A 24,357-nucleotide genomic window follows, 5' to 3' on the forward strand; every position below is an offset into this window, starting at 1 on the left:
CAGCCGAAATGAAAAGAGCAAATTAGTCAAAACGGAAGCCCCCCATTGCTTTCAGTGGAACTTTCAGACCAACTAGTTTTGCCTTGTTTTACTCAGGGAGTAAGAGCTGCCCCACGATAAGCTCTTCCTTCTCAGCTAACAGACAGATTCAGGCTGGGGAAACACAGCCTGATTTGGGGGGGGGGGTATAAGTATATTGTTATTTTCAGGGGGCTTTCTCCTCCCAAAGACGGCGTGCAGCGTTGCAGCTTTTGAGCTGCGTTAGCCAGGAGCAAATGAGAACAGGAATAAGAGGACATGTCACTGCATGAGCTGTGTCCTCCGTGTCTATATGTGCACACACCGACCCACCCACCCCTGGCCCCCTTACCCACACAACACAACCGTATGCACAGGGTGAAGACCCGTGTACCATGGGGCCTCCTCTCAGGTAAGCGCGACGTGGCGGCTTTAACTCGGCTCAACTGGGGAGCGGAGGCAGAGGCGCCTTTCCCCCTCGGGAGTCTTGCAGGCTGCCTCCCCGCCGCCAGGGGCCGGGGCAGCCAGGGAGGCCCGCCGCTCTTCCGTCTCCTGCAGCAGCTCCTCCTCCTGGGCCAGAGCGGCGGGGAAGGTGCGCGTCGGTAACCAGGAAGCGGCGCCAAGAAGCGGCTCTAGTCAGGCGAGCGGGGCTGGGCCTGGTCTTGGCGGCCTGGCATGGAGGGCGGCGGCGGAGGCTGCGGAGGGCGTGAGGTGAGCACCGGGGTCGCGAAAGGGGGGGCGGGCAGAAGTGGAGGCCTCTAGCCGGGGGGAAAGCTGGAGGGGTTGCTAAGCGAGGGCCGGGGAGGGAGAGGCCTAGAAGCGAAGCAGTAAGGCCGGAAGAAAGCGAGGAGGAGGAGGAGGAGATGGCGTCCCTTGGCCCTACTCCCCCCGCCGCCGCCGCCGCCTTGTGCCCTTCCAAAAAAGAAGAAAGGAAAGCACGGGGCGTGGAGAGTTGTTTACCGAGGGGGCGGATCCTGCTCCTTCCCACCGCCCAGCGATCAGAAGCAAAACCCCAAGGGGAAGGCATGATCCCATGGAGAGGTTGGTCGGGGGCAGAGGCAGCAGCCGGTATAGGAAAGCCACTGCAGGTATCATCTAGACTAGAATATATATATCTATATATATAGAGAGAGAGAGGCCGGGGGAGTGCAGGTAAGCCCCGCCCCCATGATCGATCACAATATGTGGCACTACTTGAATGGCAATTCAACTTTGGGGGGGCAGTCCCTCAAGTGTTTTATGGGGGGGGGCTGAAGGGATCTTGGCTGGTATGGCAGTACAGTATTGGGCTGATGGGAAGAGGATCCCAGTTTCCTCACTCTCCTCGGCTCAACTATGGGCGGACCTGACTCAAGCCTCCTTTTGGTAACAATAGCTGAAATCACCCTCCTCCATGAAAGGTGTTGCATTTACAGACATTTCCCCCCATCCTCAAATAAAGAGTGTTCAGCTTAACTGATCTGTGTCTGGACAATACAAAACTAGGAGCAGGGCTTACCTGGATGCAAGATTCAGACAACAGAGAACGATGGAGAGAACTTGGATGAGGCATATAACCAGAAATGAATGTGAGATGCCGTATAAAGGAAGATGATGATCTGTTGTTAAATGATCCTGATCAAAGATTCTTATTGATATGGGGAGAGGTGCTCTGCTGAGACACACCAGCCCTACTCAGTAGAAAAGCTCATAAGTGGAAAAGGTGCATGAGCGGAGCTGCACCGATTAGCAGCTACCCCGACATCCTACACCCCTTGCAGGGTGCTCGCTTACCAACTTCAGTGAGGAAGCTTTCGCAAATACTGCTATTCTCCTTGGTGTATCCATGTTGTTCTAGGAACCTGTATGGCAATGCTCTAGATTGCTTGGATGTCTTTATGTGTTGACTAATTTTGGGAAAGTTCCCTCCAGCAAGCATCTTACACTGATGTCAATGTACATTCCTTGGGAAACATCTCCATCTTTTCTGATCTGAATTCTGATTGGCCAGAGACTCTTTGTCACCTGCAAGTTTCTGGAGGGAAATTGTATTGTAATCCTTGCTTTTACTTCCTGTCATTAAATGGCTCATCCATCCATCTCTGTCGTCAATGAGATCACCCTTTATTTTAGAGCCTACGCCTTCCAGTGACTTTCCTATTTATATGTAATGATTAATATTCACATTCTATGAATCTGGCATTATGGTATGAAGTTAACATTCAAAATATCATCTGAAACTGATTATGATACATTCCTTCATTAATAGTGCAGAGATTTCCATAAATATTCATACTAGGGAGCAATGTTTTTTCCAGCCTATCTAAATTCCTTATTGCCTCCTTTCCCCATCTTGGTTTTCAGTCATATTTGTTTATTCAGCTTAATTAGGAAGCAGAAGCCAGTGCTAATCCAAAAGGAAGCTTTTAAAAAATACTAAGAAGGTGAAATCAGCCTTTGGCTCAGAGGCTCTCTGCAAAGGCTTGCCTACCTTTGGTCACCCTGCCCCTTTTTTAATTGCTGTGAGAAACTGTTCTCAGCTGTGACTGTACACGTGTGACTGAACTTGTTTCTCTGTTGTCTTCCTTCCTTGGGACACTCATTAATTGTGTTTCATTCATCCAAGACAGAAGGGATGCCAACCAACCAATTCCTATTTCATTCCTTAGGCCCTTTTCAGTTCCTTAGTCCAGTTGTCTCTCACTCCTTGTGTTAGTTCAAACCTCAGTCATTTGCATTCAAGCTCCCCGCCCCCCCACCGCATTTTAAGCCTGCACTGCGTTCTGCCTGATTCACTAGTGACCACCTTCATTCCATATAAGACAAGCTCTGCTTAGCTCTGTGTAATAGGAAGAGACACAGGATAATAGGATAAGACACAGGTTCATGTGTACTTTTGTATGCAGTGGTATCTCGGGTTACATACGCTTCAGGTTACATATGCTTAAGGTTACAGACTCCGCTAACCCAGAAATATTACCTCGGGTTAAGAACTTTGCTTCAGGATGAGAACAGAAATCGTACTCTGGCGGTGCAGCGGCACCGGAAAGCCCCATAAGCTAAAGTGGTGCTTCAGGTTAAGAACAGTTTCAGGTTAAGAACAGACCTCCAGAACAAATTAAGTACTTAACACGAGGTACCACTGTAGATGCATAAGTTGATATATTTGACCATGAACTGGGATGTGGGATTATGTGCTCCCTCATTGTTGTTTATTTATTTTTGCCCTAATTCCCATCACGTTCACACATGGGTAGGAATGCAAATTACTCAGAGGCTTGGATTAAATGCTCCCATTACTTTTTTTGTTTTTTTGTATATGGCAGATGGTTTATAACAGGAATACATATTGTAAATTGCAAGTAAGCAACAGCCTCTCTTAAGAATACATGTTTTTGGGTAAAATATTTCTTATGAAATATGTTAATTGTTCATTAACAGTGTAAAAATCATAGCCACGGTCCCCTTGGCCATCATGGACATAGCTGGTCTAACATGTATGAAGAAAAAGATCTACCAAAAGAACAAGATGTGCTTCCTTTTGCAGAGGACTACAGTAATTTTGATATTGTCAAAGCAACTCAGTAAGTTTCTTGAATAATTCACGTGTTATAAAGTAATGCATTGAATTTCAGCTACAGTATGTTGTATAAGTGAGCAAGGTACTAGTAACCAGCATTTAAATATGTAATGTGTGTGTGTGTGTGTGTTTGTGTGTGTGTGTGTGTGTGTGTGTGTGTTAGCCTAGCTATTTCTCTCCCTGTTGCTCAAAAATGATTTCTTTCTCATAGGAAAGTCTTCCCCTCCCCTGCTAGATTGTGTTTTTTATGCTTTCCTGGAATAAAAGTTGCATTCCAGAGACTCTGTGTTGGTGCGTGTAATATATTGTATTGTCCACTCTTACTGTCAGATTTAGACATAATGATGACTTAGAGTAAAGCTATAACTCTTTGCCATTCAAATTTATCTTACTCTGATTTCAGATATGGCCTGTTGGATCGGTGTCAGGAATTGGTAGAAGCAGGGTATGATGTAAGACAGCCAGACAAAGAAAATGTTACTCTTCTTCACTGGGCAGCAATCAATAATCGGCTTGATCTTGTAAAGTAAGTTTTGTCAGTGATTGCATGTGTAAGGACTTTGGACTGTATATAAATGAAACAGATAAAAAAATTGTTTGGTTTTTTTTCTTTGTAATGTGTTAAATTATCTGATTGAATATTATATTAGAATGCTAATAAATTCTAATGATTAAGTGGCCTACAAACACCTTAAATAAATAAAATATGTTGCTTAGTTTTAGAAATACCTGTTCATATTGTGCATTAGTTATGCCTGTGAAACTTCATTTTATTACTATTCACATTTGTTAGTGTGACCTTTGTGAGGCTTCTGAGTCTTAAGATCAAATATAATTGATATAATGGTTACAGATAATATAAAAAATGTTAGTTTTCAGTAACTGCAGTTTTGTTATTTGCCTTACTTTGAATTGTGGGTGGAATCCAAATAGCCATTTGCATGAGTCAGATATTTAAGTTGATATTCTGCACAAGGCAAGAATCTGACTGCTAGGAGAAACTTTCATAATCAAGACACTGTTTCTTATACTTTAACACAACCCCATATATATTCTGACACTGCACTGCAGAAAGCCACCTGTAAACTCTTGTGTAAGGGCTAGTGCATTATTCAGTTATTTTTCTTCCACTGATTATTCTTGGATCAAGCCTATGTGTTCTGCCTTCCACTAAACTACTTCATAGAAAATATGGCTCTTTAAAATTTTCAAAACTTTTTGCAAAATGCTTTGTGATGGAGGTTATCAGTTAGCATCATTTTGAACGTTCAGAGCAGTCCCAGTTCAGTCAGGGCAAAGACAACATACTATTATATTTTAAGACCAGCGAACCAGTAAAAGCAGTGCAAAATCTTTGAGCCTGCCTGACTGGTGTTTCTTCTTCCAGATGCCGCCTTTGAGTATGCAGAATGCCAAACAATACCATAATATTTGTAAATTAGCCACATGTCTTTTTACAAGCGTATGTTTTTATTTTTATACGTTTGTACTTTGCTGTGTCATATAATAATAGAAACTAGGCATAAAGGTAAAGGTACCCCTGCCCGTACGGGCCAGTCTTGACAGGCTCTGGGGTTGTGCGCCCATCTCACTTAAGAGGCCAGGGGCCAGCGCTGTCCGGAGACACTTCCGGGTCACGTGGCCAGCGTGACATCGCTGCTCTGGCGAGCCAGAGCCGCACACGGAAACGCCGTTTACCTTCCCACTGGTAAGCGGTCCCTATTTATCTACTTGCACCCGGAGGTGCTTTCGAACTGCTAGGTTGGCAGGCGCTGGGACCGAGCAGCGGGAGCGCACCCCGCCGCAGGGATTCGAACCGCCGACCTTTCGATCGGCAAGCCCTAGGCGCTGAGGCTTTAACCCACAGCGCCACCTGCTAACTCTAATAACAACCAACCAAAACAGATTAAGAATCAAACGATCAAAATACAATGACAAAAGGACCCAAAGGCCTATTGTAATAAAAATGCCTATCTGAAGATGAGCCCATGCTGACCTTTCTTGGGAGGCTATTTCTGACTCTTACTGCCATTACAGGAAATCTCCTGACCCTTTTCCCTGTCTGCTGCATCTTTGAGGGTCAAAGTACATGGAATAGGGACTCTGATAGCAACTTAGTGCTTGTCCCGGTTCATTTGGGAGAACAACCTTGCAATTACGGCCAGGAAAGGATTTTGCCACTCCTTCCAAGTTTAAAGAGACCAGTAGCTTAATCTAGTCAAGCCTCCTGTTTCCCAGAATGTCCAGCCAGGTGCCTATGTGAAGCCCACAAGTAGGTCTTAAGGGCAATAGCGCTCTCTGCTGTTGTTCCCCAACAACAGCAGAGAGTGCCATTTATGTTAGTATCTCAGATGTGTATTAAAATATTTGCAAGAACTTGTTCCTTCTCAGACCCGAAGTGGTATACTTCTAGCTATTAAAACTGCCATGATAACCACTGAATGGTTATTTTTCAAAATGTATTTTGGGTGACTGAAGAAAAAGGCATCATTTTGACAGTGTTTAAATTTCTGTTTTTTATAAGACAGTATTGCTAATTCTTGAATAAATATATTTCTAAAATCTACTGTGGGCAGATGTTCAGTGAACGATCCACTTTTAGAACAAGCATTCCATTTTATTTATGCATTGTCGTTTTGTTTGTTTGTTACCACAGGTTCTTTATTTCCAAAGGTGCAGTGGTGGATCAACTAGGAGGTGATTTAAATTCCACTCCACTTCACTGGGCTGTTAGGTATGAAATTAATGAAGAGCCAATCATGCTTTAGACTTCTTGAGTGTATGCATGTTACATGTGATGCAAGAGGGAAACATAGTTTTGCTTTTGTGAAAATTATGTTGCTAGAAAGGTCTAGTTTTCACTCTCTTGTTATCTCCCCTGACCCATACATAACTACTAATTTTATAACTACTAATTTGTTTCTCTCTCATCTCATTTGTTTCTCTATTCTTTTCTTTCACCTCAGTTGTTGGCAAAAAGTCAGCTGACCATAAAAATAAGAAACACAAACAAAAGGCAAAGTTCTTGTCCAGGTTTAATGGTTCATTCAATTTCAGGATTTTAATACAGTTTTCTAAATAAGCACAATATTTATTTATTGCATTATTTATTTATTTTTAATGCCAGTCTTCGTCTGAAGATCACAGGGCGGTGCACAACATAAAAATACACAATGAAAACACAAAATCTGTTAGAAGAAAAACACCAATAGCGCCCCCCCCCCCCAAAAAAAATTAAAACGCCATAGAAAGTTAACCACCAAAGGTCTGATTGAAGAGAGACATTTTTACCTGACACCTAAAGATATGTAATGAAGGCACCAGGGAAGCCTTCCTGGGAAGAGTATTCCACAAACGAGGAGCCACCTCAGAAAAGGTCCATTCTCATGTTGGCACCCTCCGAATCTCCAGGTTGGTTCATATGGGGAGAGGCAGTCCTTGAGGTATTGTGGTCCCGAGCCATTTATGGGTTTATAAGTCAAAAACAGCACTTTGCATAGGGCCCGGAAACTAATTGGCAGCCAGTGCAATTGGGCCCTATTAGGTTAGGCTGTGAGCTGGTGATTGGCCCAAGGTAAGCTACATGAATAAATGTGAATTTGCACCTGGTTTATATGTACTAGTCAAACACTTCTACACCACTCAATATATATACACCTAGAAAAAAAGGAAAATAGCCAAGCTCACAGAATTGACATTCTCATTTGAAACCAAATTATTGCTAATATGTCCATTCAAAGATTCCATAAATAAATAAAGTCTGTGGGTAGAATTCAACATAGCACAACCATTCCATCTGGGAACTGCAGTGCTTGCCAGATGAAACCATTCCTGCTTTCCTACCCCAGGGGCATGTTGTTCTGGGGGCCCTCCTGATGCCTCCAAGCCTGTTTCCGGGGGCATAGGACAGGGTGAAAAAGTCACATCGTACAAGTGGAAATCCTTTTGCAGGGCTCCTGCTGATGGGGCTGGTTAGGTGAATCCAGCCCAATTTTCCATCTTTGTTTCTTATTCTAATCCAATCAGTGCTTCATCAGTTACTGTCCCTCATACAGTCACTTAGCAATAGGAATATCTCTTCTTCCATTTGCTAGTGTCTAATAGTGTGGCTGCTATCAATAGTTTTTGTGCTAATAATGTAATTCCAAATTACAGTTTTAAAGCCGGCAGTTGAAATAATGCATTATATTTTCTATATCAGGTAGTGTTCTAAAACTAAACACTTCTGTCTCTTTCCAGACAAGGGCATTTGTCTATGGTCATACTGCTGTTAAAATGTGGAGCAGACCCAACTCTAATTGATGGTGAAGGATATAGCAGCTTGCATTTAGCTGTGCTTTTTCAGCACATGCCTGTCATAGCTTACCTCATATCAAAGGGTCAGGTATGTTCTTAGTATGATAATATTACACGGGGCACTTCCTTTGTGTGGGTGCTATTATGAGATGAAACCTTACTGATGACTTGGATCCTAATAGTGGTACTGTTAAGAAATCCCATTTCATAGCTGCACAGATAAAAGTAAATCACTACATCCTGCCACAGATGTTTACTTCCTTTTGCAACAGCCTTTCAGATGAGTCTATTTAATTTTCCAGTTTCATTTAGAGATCCAACTGCACAAACTGCTGTTATTCTAGCTTGATAACTAGAGGAGACTGGTACTGCTTCTCAACCTCTTAGCCTTTGTTTCAGTTCAGTGCTTAACATGTCAATTTGAAGATTTCTTTATCTGTCAGCCCAGTTCATACGATCATACTTAGTCGGTTTTAAAAGTGCGTTGAAATGCATGGTTTTTTCCCTCAGGTCCCATACATATCAGTTTCTTCCCATTTTCATTGCAAAATGCAGCTGCTGAAGTAGGATCTTGAACCACTGATGAATTTGTTTTAAAGAATTGCCAGCTTGGGGCAGGGCTGAAAAATCCTCCTAGTAATATTAGTGGTTTTTTAGATGCACCAACCTGCTTCTGCCTAGCACATCTTATTTTCATTTAATATAATTTATTATTTAATACTTCATGCTGTAATGCTTAATAGTCTAACCAAAAATGACAGTTGAAGGTAAGCCATTCAGATATATCACTTTTTCCTATTAACGTCTCTGATTTGGTGTGTGTATTTATAGAAAGTTGCCAGAGTGTGCTGTGCTGCTTTTTAGTGGTACCAGTTCTAGAACTCCCAGTTCATGAGAACAACTGATACATATCATATATACCAGAGTAAGAAAGGCAGGGCCTGTGGGCCATACAAAAATGTTATTCAGCTGTAAATGTTCAATGAAATAAGTAGCTTAATTTAATTTGATGCAGGATTGTAAATTTATAGCTCTGTTTGTACATCTAGCTTAGGCTTTCATTTCCTGAAATGGTAATATCTTTTCATTTTTAGAGTGTAGATACAACTGATCATAATGGACAAACACCTCTTATGCTGTCAGCACACAAAGTAATTGGGTAAGTAATGATTATAATTAAGGTGCTGTATAATCGTAAAATGTTTATTTTGAAGTGAGTTGCACTGATTTCACTGAGACCTCTCCTGAATAAGTATGCATAGGATTGCAGCATTTAACCTGTATTATTTCAAAACAGCTCAAATATTTCATGAAGAAATACCAAGTGACATATTCATTACCAAAGCAATTGTTCAGAGTTTATTTTATAATGGAAAATATGATGAGTTCCCATAAGTGTAACTGTCATGAAATCAATACATCCATGTTGAACACTTATTTCTCTACTGCAGGCAAAACCTTTTTGACAGATAATATCATAATCCTAAGTATTTCTGTCTCTTCTCCTTTCTGTAATTTTGCTGTTTCTCGTAAGCTGCTTATAACCTTCTACCATGTACAAATTCTTCTTTAAATAGGCAAACATGTATATCTATTCACTACGCATCCTGTCCAGCTCAACGATACCCCTTCTCTGCTCTTGAAATGCTTTCCTCTGCCCGTCAAAAACACAGAAAAATGATTGCAGTCATGAATCTTCTATGTCCTGCCCTGAATATTTTACTTCAGGTGCTTAGATGTCCTTATTCCAAAGTGACTCAAAAAAGAGTCCTGTGGTACTTTAAAGATGAACAGATTGATTATGCCAAATTTATTAAGACTTTTTAAATCTTAAATGTACCACATTCTTCTGTTTGCAGTAACAGGTTAACATGAGTACGCCTCTAGAATTTATTCCTGGGTAACAGCATACCAGAGTTACTATTAATAAAATAAATTATTAAAATACATACATTTTAAAGGTGATGTGTGTTTTCTCTTTGCTGACTTGTATATATTTTCATCTAGGACGGAACCTACTCGTTTTCTGTTAAAGTTTAATCCTTCCCTCAAAGCTGTAGACAACATAGAGAAAAACACTGCATTGCACTGGGCTGTTGTATCAGGAAATGTTAGTGCTGTAGATGTGTTGCTAGAAGCTGGGTCGAGTCTGGACATCAAAAATATCAAGGTATGAGTTTGTTTTCATCAATAAAGAGCCTCCTGGCTATTAAAATTACAATACAGTTTTCAAAGCACAGCTTCAGGGCTACAGTCTTTTTCCATCAAAAGCAAAAATATCTTTATTTCTGTTTCAAAGCAAAGAGCAATGCTAGCCACAAGAGTTTTGCTGTTCTCTTCTGCTCCATTCTGTTTCCTGAAATCACAGATAATATTACTCCCCATGGTGGTCAGAATTTCTATATATGTGCATCTAGATGCCTCACCTGTACATAAGCATGGTTAGCACCGTTGTTGTAATAATAATAATAATAATAATAATAATAATAATAATAATAATTTATTATTTATACTCCGCCCATCTGGCTGAGTTTCCCCAGCCACTCTGGGCGGCTTCCAATCGAATGTTAAAAACAACGTTGTTGCTAACTGTATTTATATAAGCCATCCAACACCATCGGTTACCTGGGCAGCTCACAAGAATTAAAAGAAAAAGAATCATGTTGAACTATTTATTTGCTATAGTACTGTGGCTTGGAGTGTGAGTCAGGAAGTCCCTGGTTCATCTTAAACTCACGAAATGGCTTTATCTCCCTGCTTCAGTGGCCATCTACAGTATGGGGATAATAAAAACTTTACATTACAAGGTTGTAAAGATTACTGCAATCATGTATTGTAAAGTACTTTGTAGTGTTTAGAATGCAGGAAAAATGTTGGGTGAGATCCAAAGGACTCCATGGCTGTGCACCCAAGAGGGCTTGGGGCTTGTGTTTCTTCACTCTCCATGCCATGTGGATAACCACTTTTGAATCTGTTGGTGCCTTCAAAAGTAGGTTGTGATATGGCATGGTAGTCTGTGATATGGCATGAAAATGTCAATTCCATGGATCATGCCCAAGCCCTTGTGCACATCTCTCTGGTTGTATTCAACACTACACCAGCAGGATTCCATGGGCACAGTGGGACTTCCATTTCTTCTCCTTCTCCCATGCCCCCCTCCTGCTCCAGAGGGTCCCCCAACCCTTAGGAGCTTATTTTGAGGGCCTGTGGAAAACGAGCGGAAAGGAGAGGCAGTTCAGTTGCATGCAGGGAAGTCCCTTGCATGAGTGGAGCTGCTGTATTGGATATGGTCCTTTGGATACCAGCTGTTAATATTACTATTATTACTTTAATAAATACTTGTAGAGGAAAACACCACATTCACCTGTATGGCTGTTCTGTTCGAAAAAATGGAGTAGTGTAGCTTCATAATTATTTGTGAGGGAAATCAATTTGAGGAAACTTTTGTAAATAGGATAAGTGGTCATCTTTTGTGGAGTGCGGGAAGAAAAATAGCTTATTATTAGAACAGGTAACACCTGGTCTCTGAAAACACCTGTTCTCTTTATGGCAGCCTTTGACAACCTGGGGCCCTCCAGATGTTTTTGCACTACAAACCCCATTTCCCTAGCCAGCACAGTTGTATGTGAATTGTGGTTTTAAATAGGGTAGCTGAATAAATACGAGATTTTGACAGTAATTCAACCATACACATAAACCAAAGTATAATATGGTAGATCTCAAGGCAATTGAGTGTAGCATTACAATACATGATAAGGCATTTAATCTGTGCTCCTATTGTTTTGCAGAATACTTAAAAGCATTATCCCGTTTGAGTATCCTGGTATATCTCTTGGGATTTTAGCACTACTTAATTTTAACTTTGTTTGGAGCTAGGACTGCATGACATATAGAGAGGACTTCTATTAAAAAACCCATCTATTTGTAGTGCTGGTGTTACAATAGTTCACTTATTTCTCATAATTGGATTCATTTGCACAAAGCTAATATATCCGTTAATCTCCTTGCACCCTTTAACTTTTAAACATTTCTGTAAGTTTCTATTCTTACACGGTAAACTTAAGGGTTTGTTTTGTCAAGCTTCTTTAGAACTAAGGTTGCCGACATGGTGCCACGAGCTCACGTATGGCCAGAGAGGCATTCCCTGAACCTGCAGGGTTGCTAACAATTAGGCCTGAAATAAGAAGATGTTGTGCTATGTTCTTGCTTGCATAACCTTTTTGAGCTTTTCTTCCTCTTACTTGGTTTTTAAAGAACTTTAAAACTTTTTATTTGAAGGGCGAGAGGCCGCTTGACCTTGCTCATCAAACTAAAAATCGCTTACTTGTTCATCTGCTTTGTGAAGAAGAGAAACTGAGAGCCAGAAAAAATTCCAGGTTTCTGAGGATTCTGGGAAAGTATGAGGTATTGTATAGTGATACACATCTTGGCATGCAGCAGTGCACTTTAAAAAAAAACCCATTTGAGTTAGGAATGCTTGCAGATTCCCACTTACCGCTTAGGCTGGAACTGAACCAGGACTTGATAGAATTTGCTGGCTGAGTCAACCTCAAAGAATGAGTGGTGGAGGCAAAAGGTTTATGAAAGCAAAGAGAACATGTAGCTGGGAGAGAAACCTCGTGATGGGTTTAGGAAAAGTAAGATCTTGTGTATTGTTGGTAGAAGGAAAATGGACAATCAGCAGACTCAAGGAATTCAGGGTTGTTGGTTCAGACCATTGGATGCTTCCTTTAAATTTAAAGGAAGAGAAAATTGCTCCTGATATGCTTTTCTAACACAGTTGCTCTGTCATGGAGAAAGTCACATAAGGCAAAGTCTCCCATTCTTTGACAGCCACAAGAGTCCTCTTAGGGTCTGAACCTTGAAACTGTAAGTGAGTATTAAGGTCAAAGAGACAAACGAGGTAGTGGGCGTACAATCACATACTTATTTAAACACTCGCTTGTGCCAAATACTTGGCTATGGTTCTCTAATCGTAAAGTTGTTGGGGTTTTTTTTAATGCATCTCTTGAGTTTCAATATTTTGCACAATTAAAAAAAAAACTTTAAGTGATTGTTATCTGGCTGGGGAAGAGGGAAATTGTACTTCTGGGATCTTGCTCCTGATCGAGAGAGGCAGAAGTCAAGTGAAAAGATGTACACAGTGCTTTTCCCCCTAGAAAAATAGGTGATGGTACTCACCATGAAGTTGTTACAGCAAGTGCCACACTTGCAACAACATACAGAGGTGTTGGTACTGAGTACCCATGAGTACCCCCTGGGAAACATGGGGTGTACCTGAGTGATGCCAGATGGGCTCTACTTTCTAGCTGATAAGCAAGGCAACTTCAAGCATTTCTGAGTTGTGAGATACGATTTTTCTCTCCCCTTCCCATTCTTCAGCATCAGTTTCTTCTGATCTGTTTTCCAACTTTCACATGTTGTTCCCTCCATACCATGTTATTATGAAACTGATACTATTTCTTTTTATTGTAGTTCTTACTCTTGCTAGTGTCATCGTTGGCGTTGATATGGGCTATAGGATATGTAGCGGACTTAAATTCAGATTCGTGGCTGTTGAAAGGAAGCTTGCTAGTCTTCATATTTGTTATCATGTCCCTGATTGCAAGGTAGGTGCCCCTAGCTTCCTTGCGGTTATTTCTACATTGCAAAGAGTTGTGCTTTGTGTTCCTAGAAGATCAACAAGGAACTCGTTTTAAGTTAAAGGGAAAACACATGGCCTGGTTAAGAATCTCACCTCCTAAACTATGAGCCACAACAAGCATTGCCCTCTTTCATCAATAAGATGGTAGTCTTTCAATAATATTAATTGTGGCACTTGGAGTATTGGATGGAGAGATGGCACTGAATAGAATCCAAAGGAAAAAAGTTCTGCTGGACACATTATGGCTTTCTTACATAGAAATTACTTCCATAATGAAAAATGTGTCATTGATTGGCTACATGCAGCAGTAATTGACTGCAACTTCCCACAATGTGTGCACCGGGTGGATGTGCAAGGCGTGTCATGTCTGTAGGACTGCTTACAAGTGATTACATATGTTTTGAAAGCTTCTATTGTGTAGAAAAAAATAGTAATGTGTGAAGCAGCCTTGGAACATAATTCAAATCTACATCAGCGTAAACAGTGTATTTTAAGTCTCTCTCTCTCTCTCTCTCTCTGTGTGTGTGTGTGTGTGTGTGTGTCTTTCTTTCTTTCTTTGTTTTGGGGTGGGGGATTTAGGAAGGCTCGGTTGAGACATCACAGGAAACCATGGTTTCTCACCTTGTAGATAAGCATGCATGAGCTTTGGGACTCTCCATCCCCTGCCTTCATGGAAGAAAGAAATATTGAAAGCTTCTAATTCATTTTAGAACAAACTGCAGTTCTATGTTACATATAAACTCAGAACTGTGGTTTGTTGTAACCCTTTCAAACACACAAAAATATTTTTTTATGCATAACCTGAAAAATAAATTTGCTGAAGTTTTTAAAATATTATTTTGAATGTTTGTATGTCATATGTTATTTTGAATGTTTAAATGTTGTATACTTCATGGAAATGTTTTTAAATTTCCTTTTCAGGCAGTTTGTAGGAGTCTACAAACTACAATATTTCCCATTAGCATTCTTGCTTGGTTCCGTCTCCTGGATATCTTGGACCTGTTTCATCTTGTTCCTGCCTGATATCCTTTGTGTTTTATTGCATAGAAGAAACACTGGTCTTGTTCTTTCAGATATTAAAATGCTTTCATTCTGTAGAAATCTTAAGAAATTCTGACTTTTAACATTTTATAGGAAGCTGCTATAAGATATTTGTTGAGGTGGAAACATAAAATACAGTTTTCAATGTACTGACAGCTTGGGGCAATAGGTGGGCTTTTTCTTATCAAGGAAGAGTCATGTTTTTGCAACATGTACCACCGCCCATCTGTCAGGGCTGTTGGCCTCTGACAACACTGATGTCTTGCTATGCCGTCAAAGGAAAGGAAAGCAGATACTGGCAATAAATCCAGTAGTTTTCCCTTGTCTTTAACTGGAATACAGTCTGGATCACCTCCTCAGCAGCCTCCTTTCCCCCTATATGTAGGGTAGATAAAATACAAGTAATTTATTCCTACTGGGTTTGGGTGAATACCAACAAAGCATTACCAAAACTCAGTGAGAGAATGGTGCAAGCGGCCTGATGTGTTGATATACTGTGCTAACGGTACAAAAGATTAGCCATGTTTTGGTAGACAACAGCTAGGTAGCAGCATAACAAACATCTCTGTCTCCACATTGCCTTTAAGTTTGTCCTAGTACAACAGTATGTTCTTGCTCACAGCTGCTGTATTTCGCATAGAATTGCTAATTCACATGGCTGCATTGTGCGAGTGACATGATTCTGATATCCAAATATTGTATTTTCAGCCCTCTATTTTGCTTAGCTTCTGCACATGGGGCTTTGTTTTTTTATGAAAAGAGATAACAGAGATTCGGCAGCAACAATAATTACTGTTTTAAGCCACCTTTAATCTGTTCTAGTACTAGATAGCATTTCAATGTTAATTACTTCATCTCTCAAGTGGTATTTTCTTTTTGCAAGGTTTCTAATGAGATCTCTTTAATACAATTATCTGGGTTAATTCCTGGGAACTGCTTGGGCATGTTCCAGCTAAAATGCATGCATATATTTGCTTGGCTTCTAATAAAGATACTTTATAGTAGTGGCGCTACTGCTGCTTCAGTGTTATGATGTTGTGGTTTATTTACAACAATTTTGTAAATATTGTTATTGTAGCATGCTTTGCAGGCATTAAGGCATCCATTCAACTTTGAAGCGTAGCTTGGGCTGGATCTAGGCACATCAAAGAAGCGTTTCAGTTTAAAGCATTGTAAATTTAAACGGAAAACAAGTAGAGAAAAATGGGACTCCACATCGCCATCTGGTGGCACAATGTTATATTGCTTATGATGTTGTTGTCGTTTAGTCGTGTCCGACTCTTCGTGACCCCATGGACCAGAGCACGCCAGGCACTTATATTGCTTATACAAGGAATATAAATGGCTTTTTCTTTACCAGTCTAGCTGAGTCCTTGGAGAGGGATGCTTAATATGCAGCAATACATGAATTTGGGAAGCCTAAAAAGAGCCTTCTTAGGTCATAACAAAGGCTCATCTAATCCAGCACCTTCTTAGACATATTCCTTAACTGGAGCTTACATTTTTCAGGCACGATTTCTCGGCTTCCCTTCTTTCTTGGTATCGTGGGTCTTTTCTATTATTTATACAAAACTATCAGAACTGATCCTGGATTCATTAAGACTACAGAAGAAGAGAATAAAAAGGTATTTTTTGCTTGCATCAAATGTATGCCATGATTTCCTGTAATACATTATATTTTTTTTACATTTGTCACCTGAGAACAATGCATTTTGGAGATACTTTACTTAGCACTTTCCTCGTAATGTAAATATTCACCACCAGTGATAGCAACTTGGGGAAATTGTGAGACTATAGCAATGAAACCTGTCAGCACTTCAAGAAAATAGGAACTTGTGTCAGATATACAAGGACAAGTAAAAGGACTCTCCGGGGCCATAATAATGTAGGGAATACCTCCCAGTTTCAGAAACACTGCTCCAGCATCATACTTCTTTGCCAGCAACATCCTTCCACTCTTTTGTTACACACACACACAGCACTAAGATACTGTAAACTTTTAAGGCTCTTGTCATTTAAAGCTGAAAGAATCCAGGAAGGGGTGTGGAGAAGCTTCTGATACTAATCAGGCAGAGATAAACTGCTTTAGATTGGGATGTCATGGCTGCCTTGAAAGGAATGAAAATCCTACTCCCAGCACCCAAAATGGGCTTACAGAAGTATATAAAGGTGAATGTAGGATCTCTCGATGATGATGCCATTATGAGGATTCACAAAAATGATTGAAAAATATCTGCCTTTCAGAATATTATTAATCTTGGAGAATCTGGCTCCTTGGATTTCAGAACCTTTTGCACATCGTGTCTTGTAAGTCATGCTTTGTTCTAGTATTGATTTATTTATTTTTAATTCCACAGATATATCTTTAATTTGGTATACAGTGGTACCTCGGATTAAGTACTTAATTCGTTCCGGCGGTCCGTTCTTAACCTGAAACTGTTCTTAACCTGAAGCACCACTTTAGCTAATGGGGCCTCCTGCCGCTGCCACACCGCCGGAACACAATTTCTTTTCTCATCCTGAAGCAAAGTTCTTAACCCGAGGTACTGTTTCTGGGTTAGCGGAGTCTGTAACCTGAAGTGTCTGTAACCCGAGGTACCACTGTATATAATAAGTGATTTTTTTGCAGCCCAATCCTGCAAGCTGCTCTGCTGTCTTAACAGCTCGTGAATTAGGGGTTACAAGACCTGATAGGAGTGCCAACAAAAGTGGTCCATCAGTGGCAACAAACAGCTCTTGCAGCCTGCTTGTTGGCGTTGGCCTTGGCCTGCATTCAGATTTAAAACCCTTTCCCCAAAGGTAGTGGGTGTCTTCAGAATGGTATCCTTTATGTTACATGAATGGGAACTTCCTTCCTTCCCGCCTCCCATTCATACGTGGAAGCACTTTGCATGTGCACACAGGCTTCCCTGAATCCAACCAAGCCATGATATTGGCCACCCAAAGTGGTGGCTCATATTGTTGGGTTTTGTGTGGTTTTGTAAGTAAACAAGGATGAAGATTTAAAGCTAATCAGGACATCTGTGAATATATTGTCTGAATCATGAGTTAATTACTTTCCCCTGCATTCTTCCCAAGGTGAAAAAACCATTGAGATCCATGCATTGCCACACTTGCAACTCATGTGTAGCTAGATATGACCAGCATTGCATTTGGATTGGACGATGCATAGGTGAGCTTATTTTAGCAGAACTAGAAGTCCGTTGTTAGTGCCAGGAATGTTTTTGGAGACTTCAAAGCAGAGCCCTTAATACATCATGTAGAGAAACTTTAGTAGTTGAGTGCTATGTGATGGGATGTTGACAAGCTGCACAGGGAACCGCAACCAGTTAGAATGTAAGAGTTAGTTTCATATGCACATTGCACAGTTTGGGTATTGTTAAAAAGCTTGGCTTGAAGTACTTAAAATACATTTTATGTAGTTTTGGGCTGAAATCCTATACATATAAAAGTCAGCCTTCCTGAGCTTTTCAGAATAAACATGCACATTACTGTTCGGTTAACACTGCCATGATTTGGGTGGGATATCAAATGGCCAACTCCTGAATTCTTATAGCAGAAAACATGTAGAACTTTAGTTATTAATTTCCCTGAACTAGTTTTGTTTCCATGAATTACTTGGGTGCATTTTTTGATGACTGGGGATATGGTGTGGAGAATTGCCTTGTGACTGTGGTATAAACAAATCCTTACCAACTTTTCTAATCTAGGTGTTGGCAACCATTCTTATTTTGTCCTGTTTCTCGTTTTCCTGACAATGGTGAATATCTGGGCACTATACGGAACAATTCTGTGTATGTATTCCCTACACTTATTTCACTAATTAGTTTGCCACAAACTGCTATATATTGATACCTAGCCTTGTATTGAGTAACATTTTAGAAAATTCCACTATTTCATGTTCCAGCAAAAAATGTGTTTGTTTTTTTAAAAACTTTTCATAATCTGGAATATGAAAAGTTGAGATCAGGAGAAATTGCCATGTGAACAATTCTACTTGCAAAATGCACAGCTTCTTGCATACACACACAAAATATCACATAAATGGCAATGGAACAAATGGAGGTTATGTTTTTTTAGGGAAGCTTGTGCATGTTGAGCAATATCTCTCCGTAAAGCTTTAATTTTCAATTCATAAGAGTTCTGCTACAAATAGATCTTTGACCCTGGCCACACTGAGAGAACGGTACTCCCTATTTACATTCAGCTATTCCTGTGGCTTGTTAAATATGTGAACAATACTATTGTAGTAAATGTACAGATTGGATCTTTTGGGTAGATCACATTCATCTGTTCTCAAGCAACCTTTTTTAAAAACTGAAAATAAAAATTCCTTGTCCTAGATTGGTCAGAACACTGCACAACAACATACTGGGAAGATGGAGCATGGACTTCCTTCACGCAGATTGTGTCTTGTTCTCCATGGGTGTTGTACATTTTCACACTCATATCTTTTCACACGTCATGGGCTATGTTGCTGCTAATCCTTCAACTCTATCAGGTACTGTTTGATTTTATGTAAGGTTTATTCCTAAAGGTTTTTCAGTTGTAATACTTCTTCAGCAACCTACCCTTGCATCCCTATAATTAATATCTCAATACTGAACCTCAGTTTTGTGTGTAGATCTAACCATATCTCAAGCCAGTAGGTGCCAATCAAGAGTGTTTCTGTGAATCAGTACACCTGCAACAAAATGTTAGTGTGGAGTGCTTCTCTTCTGTTAGTCATCCACACCTCCCTTCATGATATTTCACTCTGGTTTCCCTCCAAAAACAATTCTGTGGCTACTGAAATTCTCATTGGGCTGTTTTGGAGGACTCTGTTCCCTGTCCATTTCTTCCCCAAAAAAGACTTTTTGTACTTCTCCAGGCCTTGGAGTTCCTCCAGGCCTCCTGATACCCTTCTTCTTGTGTGTTTTGGCTACACAAAGATCCACACTCACCTCTGAAGTTTGGATATAGATGGAATGATGATCCAGTAATTATGGAAATACAGCAGCTCAGAGGTTTGAATAGTAGCTTCAGCACTGGCATAAGGGACAAACTGGTGTCCCAGTGCCAGAGATGGGACTGGTTCCAACTCTAATGCCAGCACACCGGCAGCCAATATTGCACAAGTCCTCCACTTAATGTGACTGTACAACAGAGTTGCTCTCATTTTCAGTCTCCCTGGGCAGCTTATGAAAGGGTTGAAGCCTCACATCCCCTGCCCTGGTGTGTAGCATGCCCAGTTTGCTCTTAATTGCCTTACTTCCAGATTTGGGATCTTGCTCTAGATGCAGGATCGCAAACTGCAGCAAGTAAACTAGACCTTTGAAGTTGGGCTGTTAGTTTAAGGTTCACGTGCGGCAAATGCTTGTTGAGAATGTTATGTTCAGATGGAAGGACTTGAGAGAAAAATAGTCCTGTTGCCAGTTTCTAAAAATATGGTATGAATAATTGATCCTGCCCAGTGGAGTGGCTAGTGCTGAACTGAAAACTGTCGGGCAGCTCAGCTGTGCATCATTGTTCCATGCTAAACCCTTTATGACCTTTGAAGATAGCTGCCTGGGAGCATTAAGTCACCTTTTCCTCTTCTTTATTTTTGTGTCATTACAAATCAAGGATGCCAGCGTGGCTGCATAAGTAGCCACTTGTGCGCTCATTTTCAGCCAAGGAACGAGCATAGAAAAGTGTATCAGCAACAAATATGTATACTGGTCATCTTAGCTCATTTTCCTTAAGCTGAGATCAAGCAGAATGTGCTGAACTTCATGAGCACATTCAACCTAAGGAGGAGAGGATTCTGTAGCCCCCGCCTCCCACTGTCAGTTATTTCTGGCATCAGTCTGAGATCTACCCTTCTCTTCTCCTGATTTTGACTATTTTGAACTGTGCATATGGAGCAATGATTGGAAATGTGTTTCTAGTTGAGCTATTAAAACTGCACAGGGGGAAAAATACATGATTTTAAGTAAGAATGCCTGCTTACAGAATTTAGTTAAGATTGATACTGTTCTTGACTTGGTATCTTGTGCCCAATAATAAGTTGCTGAATAATTAATAGCATTACACAGAAAGTGATTCAAGCACACAGTTCTAACAGCTTTATATTGAGACCTCTGTCAATAGTTGGGATGGTGAACCCAGCATTAATTGTTAGTAGTACCTCTCTCACAGTTTTCCCACTGTTAACATGCTTTTAACTGAAAGGGGCCCTGTTTTTTATGGCTTCATTAAAATGCAATAAAATACTATCTTTTGGGTACCTCTGACATTTCATGTAGAGCTTCATTTCTTTCCGTATTCTTCCTGAATTGCATGTAATAGGCAATTTCCATTTTTTTGTTTGTTTCTTTCAAGATTACCTTTCTTGGATTGACCTCACATGAGAGGAGTGCCCTCTGGAAGCAGAGTAAGCGTTCAAAGCATCCTGTTTCACTCAGGAAAACTCCATATAAGTAAGTAACTTTTGGTCCCATCATGCCAAGCCAATATGCCTTCAACTTCTAGAGACCACAAGATTAGGGAAGACTTGCGGGGAGAGTTTCTGTTTCATGTCTGCATCACTCGCATGTTATAGAGGGGACCTCCACCTAACCTTGGTGCATAAGAACCATGTTGCTTTGCAGCATTCTCAGTGACCTTGAGAAAGAAAGCTGTTATTCATTCCCTCCACCACCACCCCTCAAACTGGGATGTTAAAGGATGTACAGCCTTTACCAAAGGTGTCATGGACTTTGAAGACACTCAAACTCAGGACCAAAGGGAGAAACGTGCTAAGAGGAAGGCACGTTTGGTAAACCCTCACCATGATCAACTCCTGCCTGGAAACCTATGTCCCTACTGTGGAAGGAAGTGTGGATCCAGAATTGGCATTCACAGTCACTTATGGACTCACTGTTAAGATGTGTTCATGGAAGACAATATTACTCGGCTATGAGTGATCACCAAAGAAGAAGAGACATCTCAGTCTTGAGCTGGATCCCTTCATCCATGGCAAGGACTTGCAGACTGAAATAGACCACAAGCCTTTCATGCCTTTCCTGGATACAGTTGATAGCTCTTCTAATATCTGTTTTCATGGATACCCACAAGAGCCCAATGCCTTTATTAGAACCTACCAAGATGTCCCAAAACTTGTCAGAAACCTTTTACAGATGGGGGATGCTGTTTAGTTTTAATGTTATTTCTGCGTTGTAAAAGTTTGTTACATATAGCTAAATCTGATTGATTTCTTTTAGCGTATAAATACATTACTTATGTCCATTTTGAGTACCTTGGAAGTATGTAAAGGCCTGTGTGGAAGTGCCATATATACAAACCAGTATCTCTGAATGGGGCATATATGACTATAGCCGCATGTTGAGAAACTAGTTCTCACAAACAGCCCTTTCACAGGAGTGCTGCTCAGCAGTCCCCTTCTCCTCCCAGAACATTTCCCTGGGGCCATATAAATGTTTCAAGCACTTTGTTTATTAGCAAAACAAGGGAAAATATTTCCACTCTCATCATGTTGTTTTCTTCCCCTTCCTAGCTATGGCTGCCTTCAGAACCTAGCAGACTTCTTCCAGTGTAAATGCTTTGGAATGTTCAAGCCCAACATCATTGACTGGACTAAGCAGTACACGCTAACGTTTCATTCATTGAAGGATAGAAATGTTCACGCTGTGTGAAGATAACCTACATCCGGTCCTTGGGATTCAGCTGGAAGCTGAAATAAATATGGATATTTGGTATACATTTTACAGTTTGCAACTTATTTCGGAATTTCCTTTGCTATATTTGTATCACTGTTATTTTGGGAAAGGTTGTTTTACATGAACAAACTGCAGCAAAGTGGATAATGCAATGGGACAACTGTAGTTCATATATGAAATCTTCCAATAGGTTGGAAGTAAGTACAACTGTGAAATGTCACTTTTCAAATTGTTTATGAAAGGCCTTTTTTATAAAGCAGCCTGGAAATCCTAGCCATTGTTGTTCTTATGTGTCCATTAAAATTTGCACTTGATAATTGAGGGTGGGGAGAGATGCTTTGAATTTCAAAATATTTTAGTATATGAAAACTGATTTGTAACTTGAACTGTCTCTTTGATCTGTAAATCTGTATATAAGGGCTGTTTAGATTTAATATATTCATGCTCACATTTATTAAATTAGAACATTTTTGTATTTACAAGTGTAATTACTGGCTTTTCAACTAATCAAGGGAAAACATTTATAAATGAAATAATAACCAAGGCTAAGGCCCTAATACACTGAATAATGATGAATAATGGCTGAAATACTTCTCTCAGTTGTGCTAATGCATTTAGAAGCAGGTAGCAGCAGCTTCAATACAAGTTTGCAAAATTCTCATGGCATTTGAAGAGCTTATTTCAGACTACAGGTTTGTGGTTCACCTTTCTTAAAGTTTAAGAGGAATGTGCAGTTCTTAAATACTCCAAATCATACGTGTCAGAGCTGCCTCTAGGTCCCAGCTCACAGAAGACCAACGCGAGGCTGTCGTTATGTACAAAAGTCTTTATTGAGGTTCAGTTTCAATTTCAAAGCTGTAGCGCGCAGCTCTACGTCTTAAAGCCTAGACCGGCGAAGTACCGTCTGAGTCTCCTCCCCTATGACACCAGTTTAAGATCCTACCCCTGCTCCACCTTTTACGCTGCTCTCTCCTCCTCTGGGTCCTCCTGCCCGCTGGGGCATTGCCCTTTCTGGACTCTTCCGACGCTGAGTCGCTTAGCTCCTCCCCCTCCCTCCGGCGGGCTTTAGGACCCGGTTCCCAATCCTCACTCTCTGCTGTCCCGCGCTCCTGTACATTTGAACTTGCCTCTCGCGCCAACCCAGTGACCTTCCTCCTGACCGTTACACTACTTCTGTCACTGCTTCCCTCTTCCGGGATACTGGCCGGATCTGACCTCCCCTCCGTTGTCTGACTCTCCGATGGAGGTGTGGTCAGCCCTGCCTTATCTTCTCTCCCTGGTGGGGAATGCACTGGCCCCGATCCTTGGGACTCTCCCCCCCCCCACTCTGCTCTGGTGGGGAAGCTGGTCCTGATTTCCAACTACTGCTCTGGGAGTCTCTGCTCCCCCCTTGCTCCTGGGGCGTTCCCCTTGGGAACCCCCTACCCCTGGCCACTGGCGCCCCCTTCTGTGAATCTTCCGATTCGCTGGAGAGGCTCGTGGAATCCCTCGGTCCACTGTCCTCTTCTCCTACGCTCCCCTCGGATTCCTCCCCCTCGCTCTCCATCTCCTCCCCTCCCTGTGCCTCTGCTCCTGAACCCCTGACAATACGTCTCAGTGGACTTGACACACAGCAAGGATCCTGTGTATCCTGAGTTTCATACTGTATTAAAATTCACACAGAAGAATAGCAGGTTAAATCAGTAAACATATATTGTTTAAGATTATAGAATTAGTCCAAGCTTGTTGGTCTTGAAGTACGATTCTTGCTTTGGATATGAGGCTTAGTTCCCATACAAGCACAACATTTGAGGGCTGGGTGAAAAATGAGATCTTGTATAGAGTAGCAGTTAAAATGTCAGAACTGATGTGACCTGGATTTACCTCTGACACTCAGTCACAATGGGTGGCTTTTGGCCCTTCACTGTCTCTGTCTTATCTACCTCCAGGGTTGTTGTTGTTGTTGTTGTTTAAAAAAAACACTGGTTTTTTCATTGAAAGTTTTCAAAACAGAATACAGTAAAAACCAATCTAATATACCTCCAGTGGTTGTTGAAGTTGAAATAGGGTAGGAAGAACCAGCTACACGTTCTTGAGCTTGGAGGAGAGGCAGAATATAAATGTAATGGTAGAAATAATGA

The 24,357-nt window shown here is 41.0% G+C and overlaps 1 protein-coding gene across 1 annotated transcript; it reads left to right on the plus strand.

Annotated features, from left to right (window-relative positions):
- The first annotated feature begins 519 nt into the window (after positions 1–519).
- ZDHHC13 (zDHHC palmitoyltransferase 13) lies at positions 520–22,712 on the plus strand. Its single transcript, XM_079967465.1, has 17 exons — positions 520–729; positions 3,439–3,581; positions 3,981–4,103; positions 6,234–6,311; positions 7,817–7,961; positions 8,968–9,032; positions 9,881–10,043; positions 12,152–12,277; positions 13,349–13,482; positions 14,439–14,548; positions 16,068–16,183; positions 16,803–16,865; positions 17,637–17,730; positions 18,269–18,352; positions 18,902–19,059; positions 20,901–20,998; positions 22,075–22,712. The coding sequence occupies exons 1-17, from the start codon at positions 694–696 to the stop codon at positions 22,211–22,213; spliced, it is 1,875 nt and encodes a 624-aa protein (XP_079823591.1). The 5' UTR covers positions 520–693; the 3' UTR covers positions 22,214–22,712.
- The last annotated feature ends 1,645 nt before the right edge of the window (positions 22,713–24,357 follow it).

The sequence above is a fragment of the Podarcis cretensis genome, assembly GCF_951804945.1.
Source record: "Podarcis cretensis genome assembly, chromosome: 1".
NCBI lineage: Eukaryota > Metazoa > Chordata > Lepidosauria > Squamata > Lacertidae > Podarcis > Podarcis cretensis.

Excerpts from the sequence above, each read along its gene's own strand:
- ZDHHC13 (XM_079967465.1), top strand. The coding sequence starts at position 694 with ATGGAGGGCGGCGGCGGAGGCTGCGGAGGGCGTGAG. Across the intron at positions 4,104-6,233 it reads AATCGGCTTGATCTTGTAAA|GTTCTTTATTTCCAAAGGTG; the intron begins GTAAGTTTTGTC and ends TTGTTACCACAG. Across the intron at positions 9,033-9,880 it reads TCAGCACACAAAGTAATTGG|GACGGAACCTACTCGTTTTC; the intron begins GTAAGTAATGAT and ends ATTTTCATCTAG.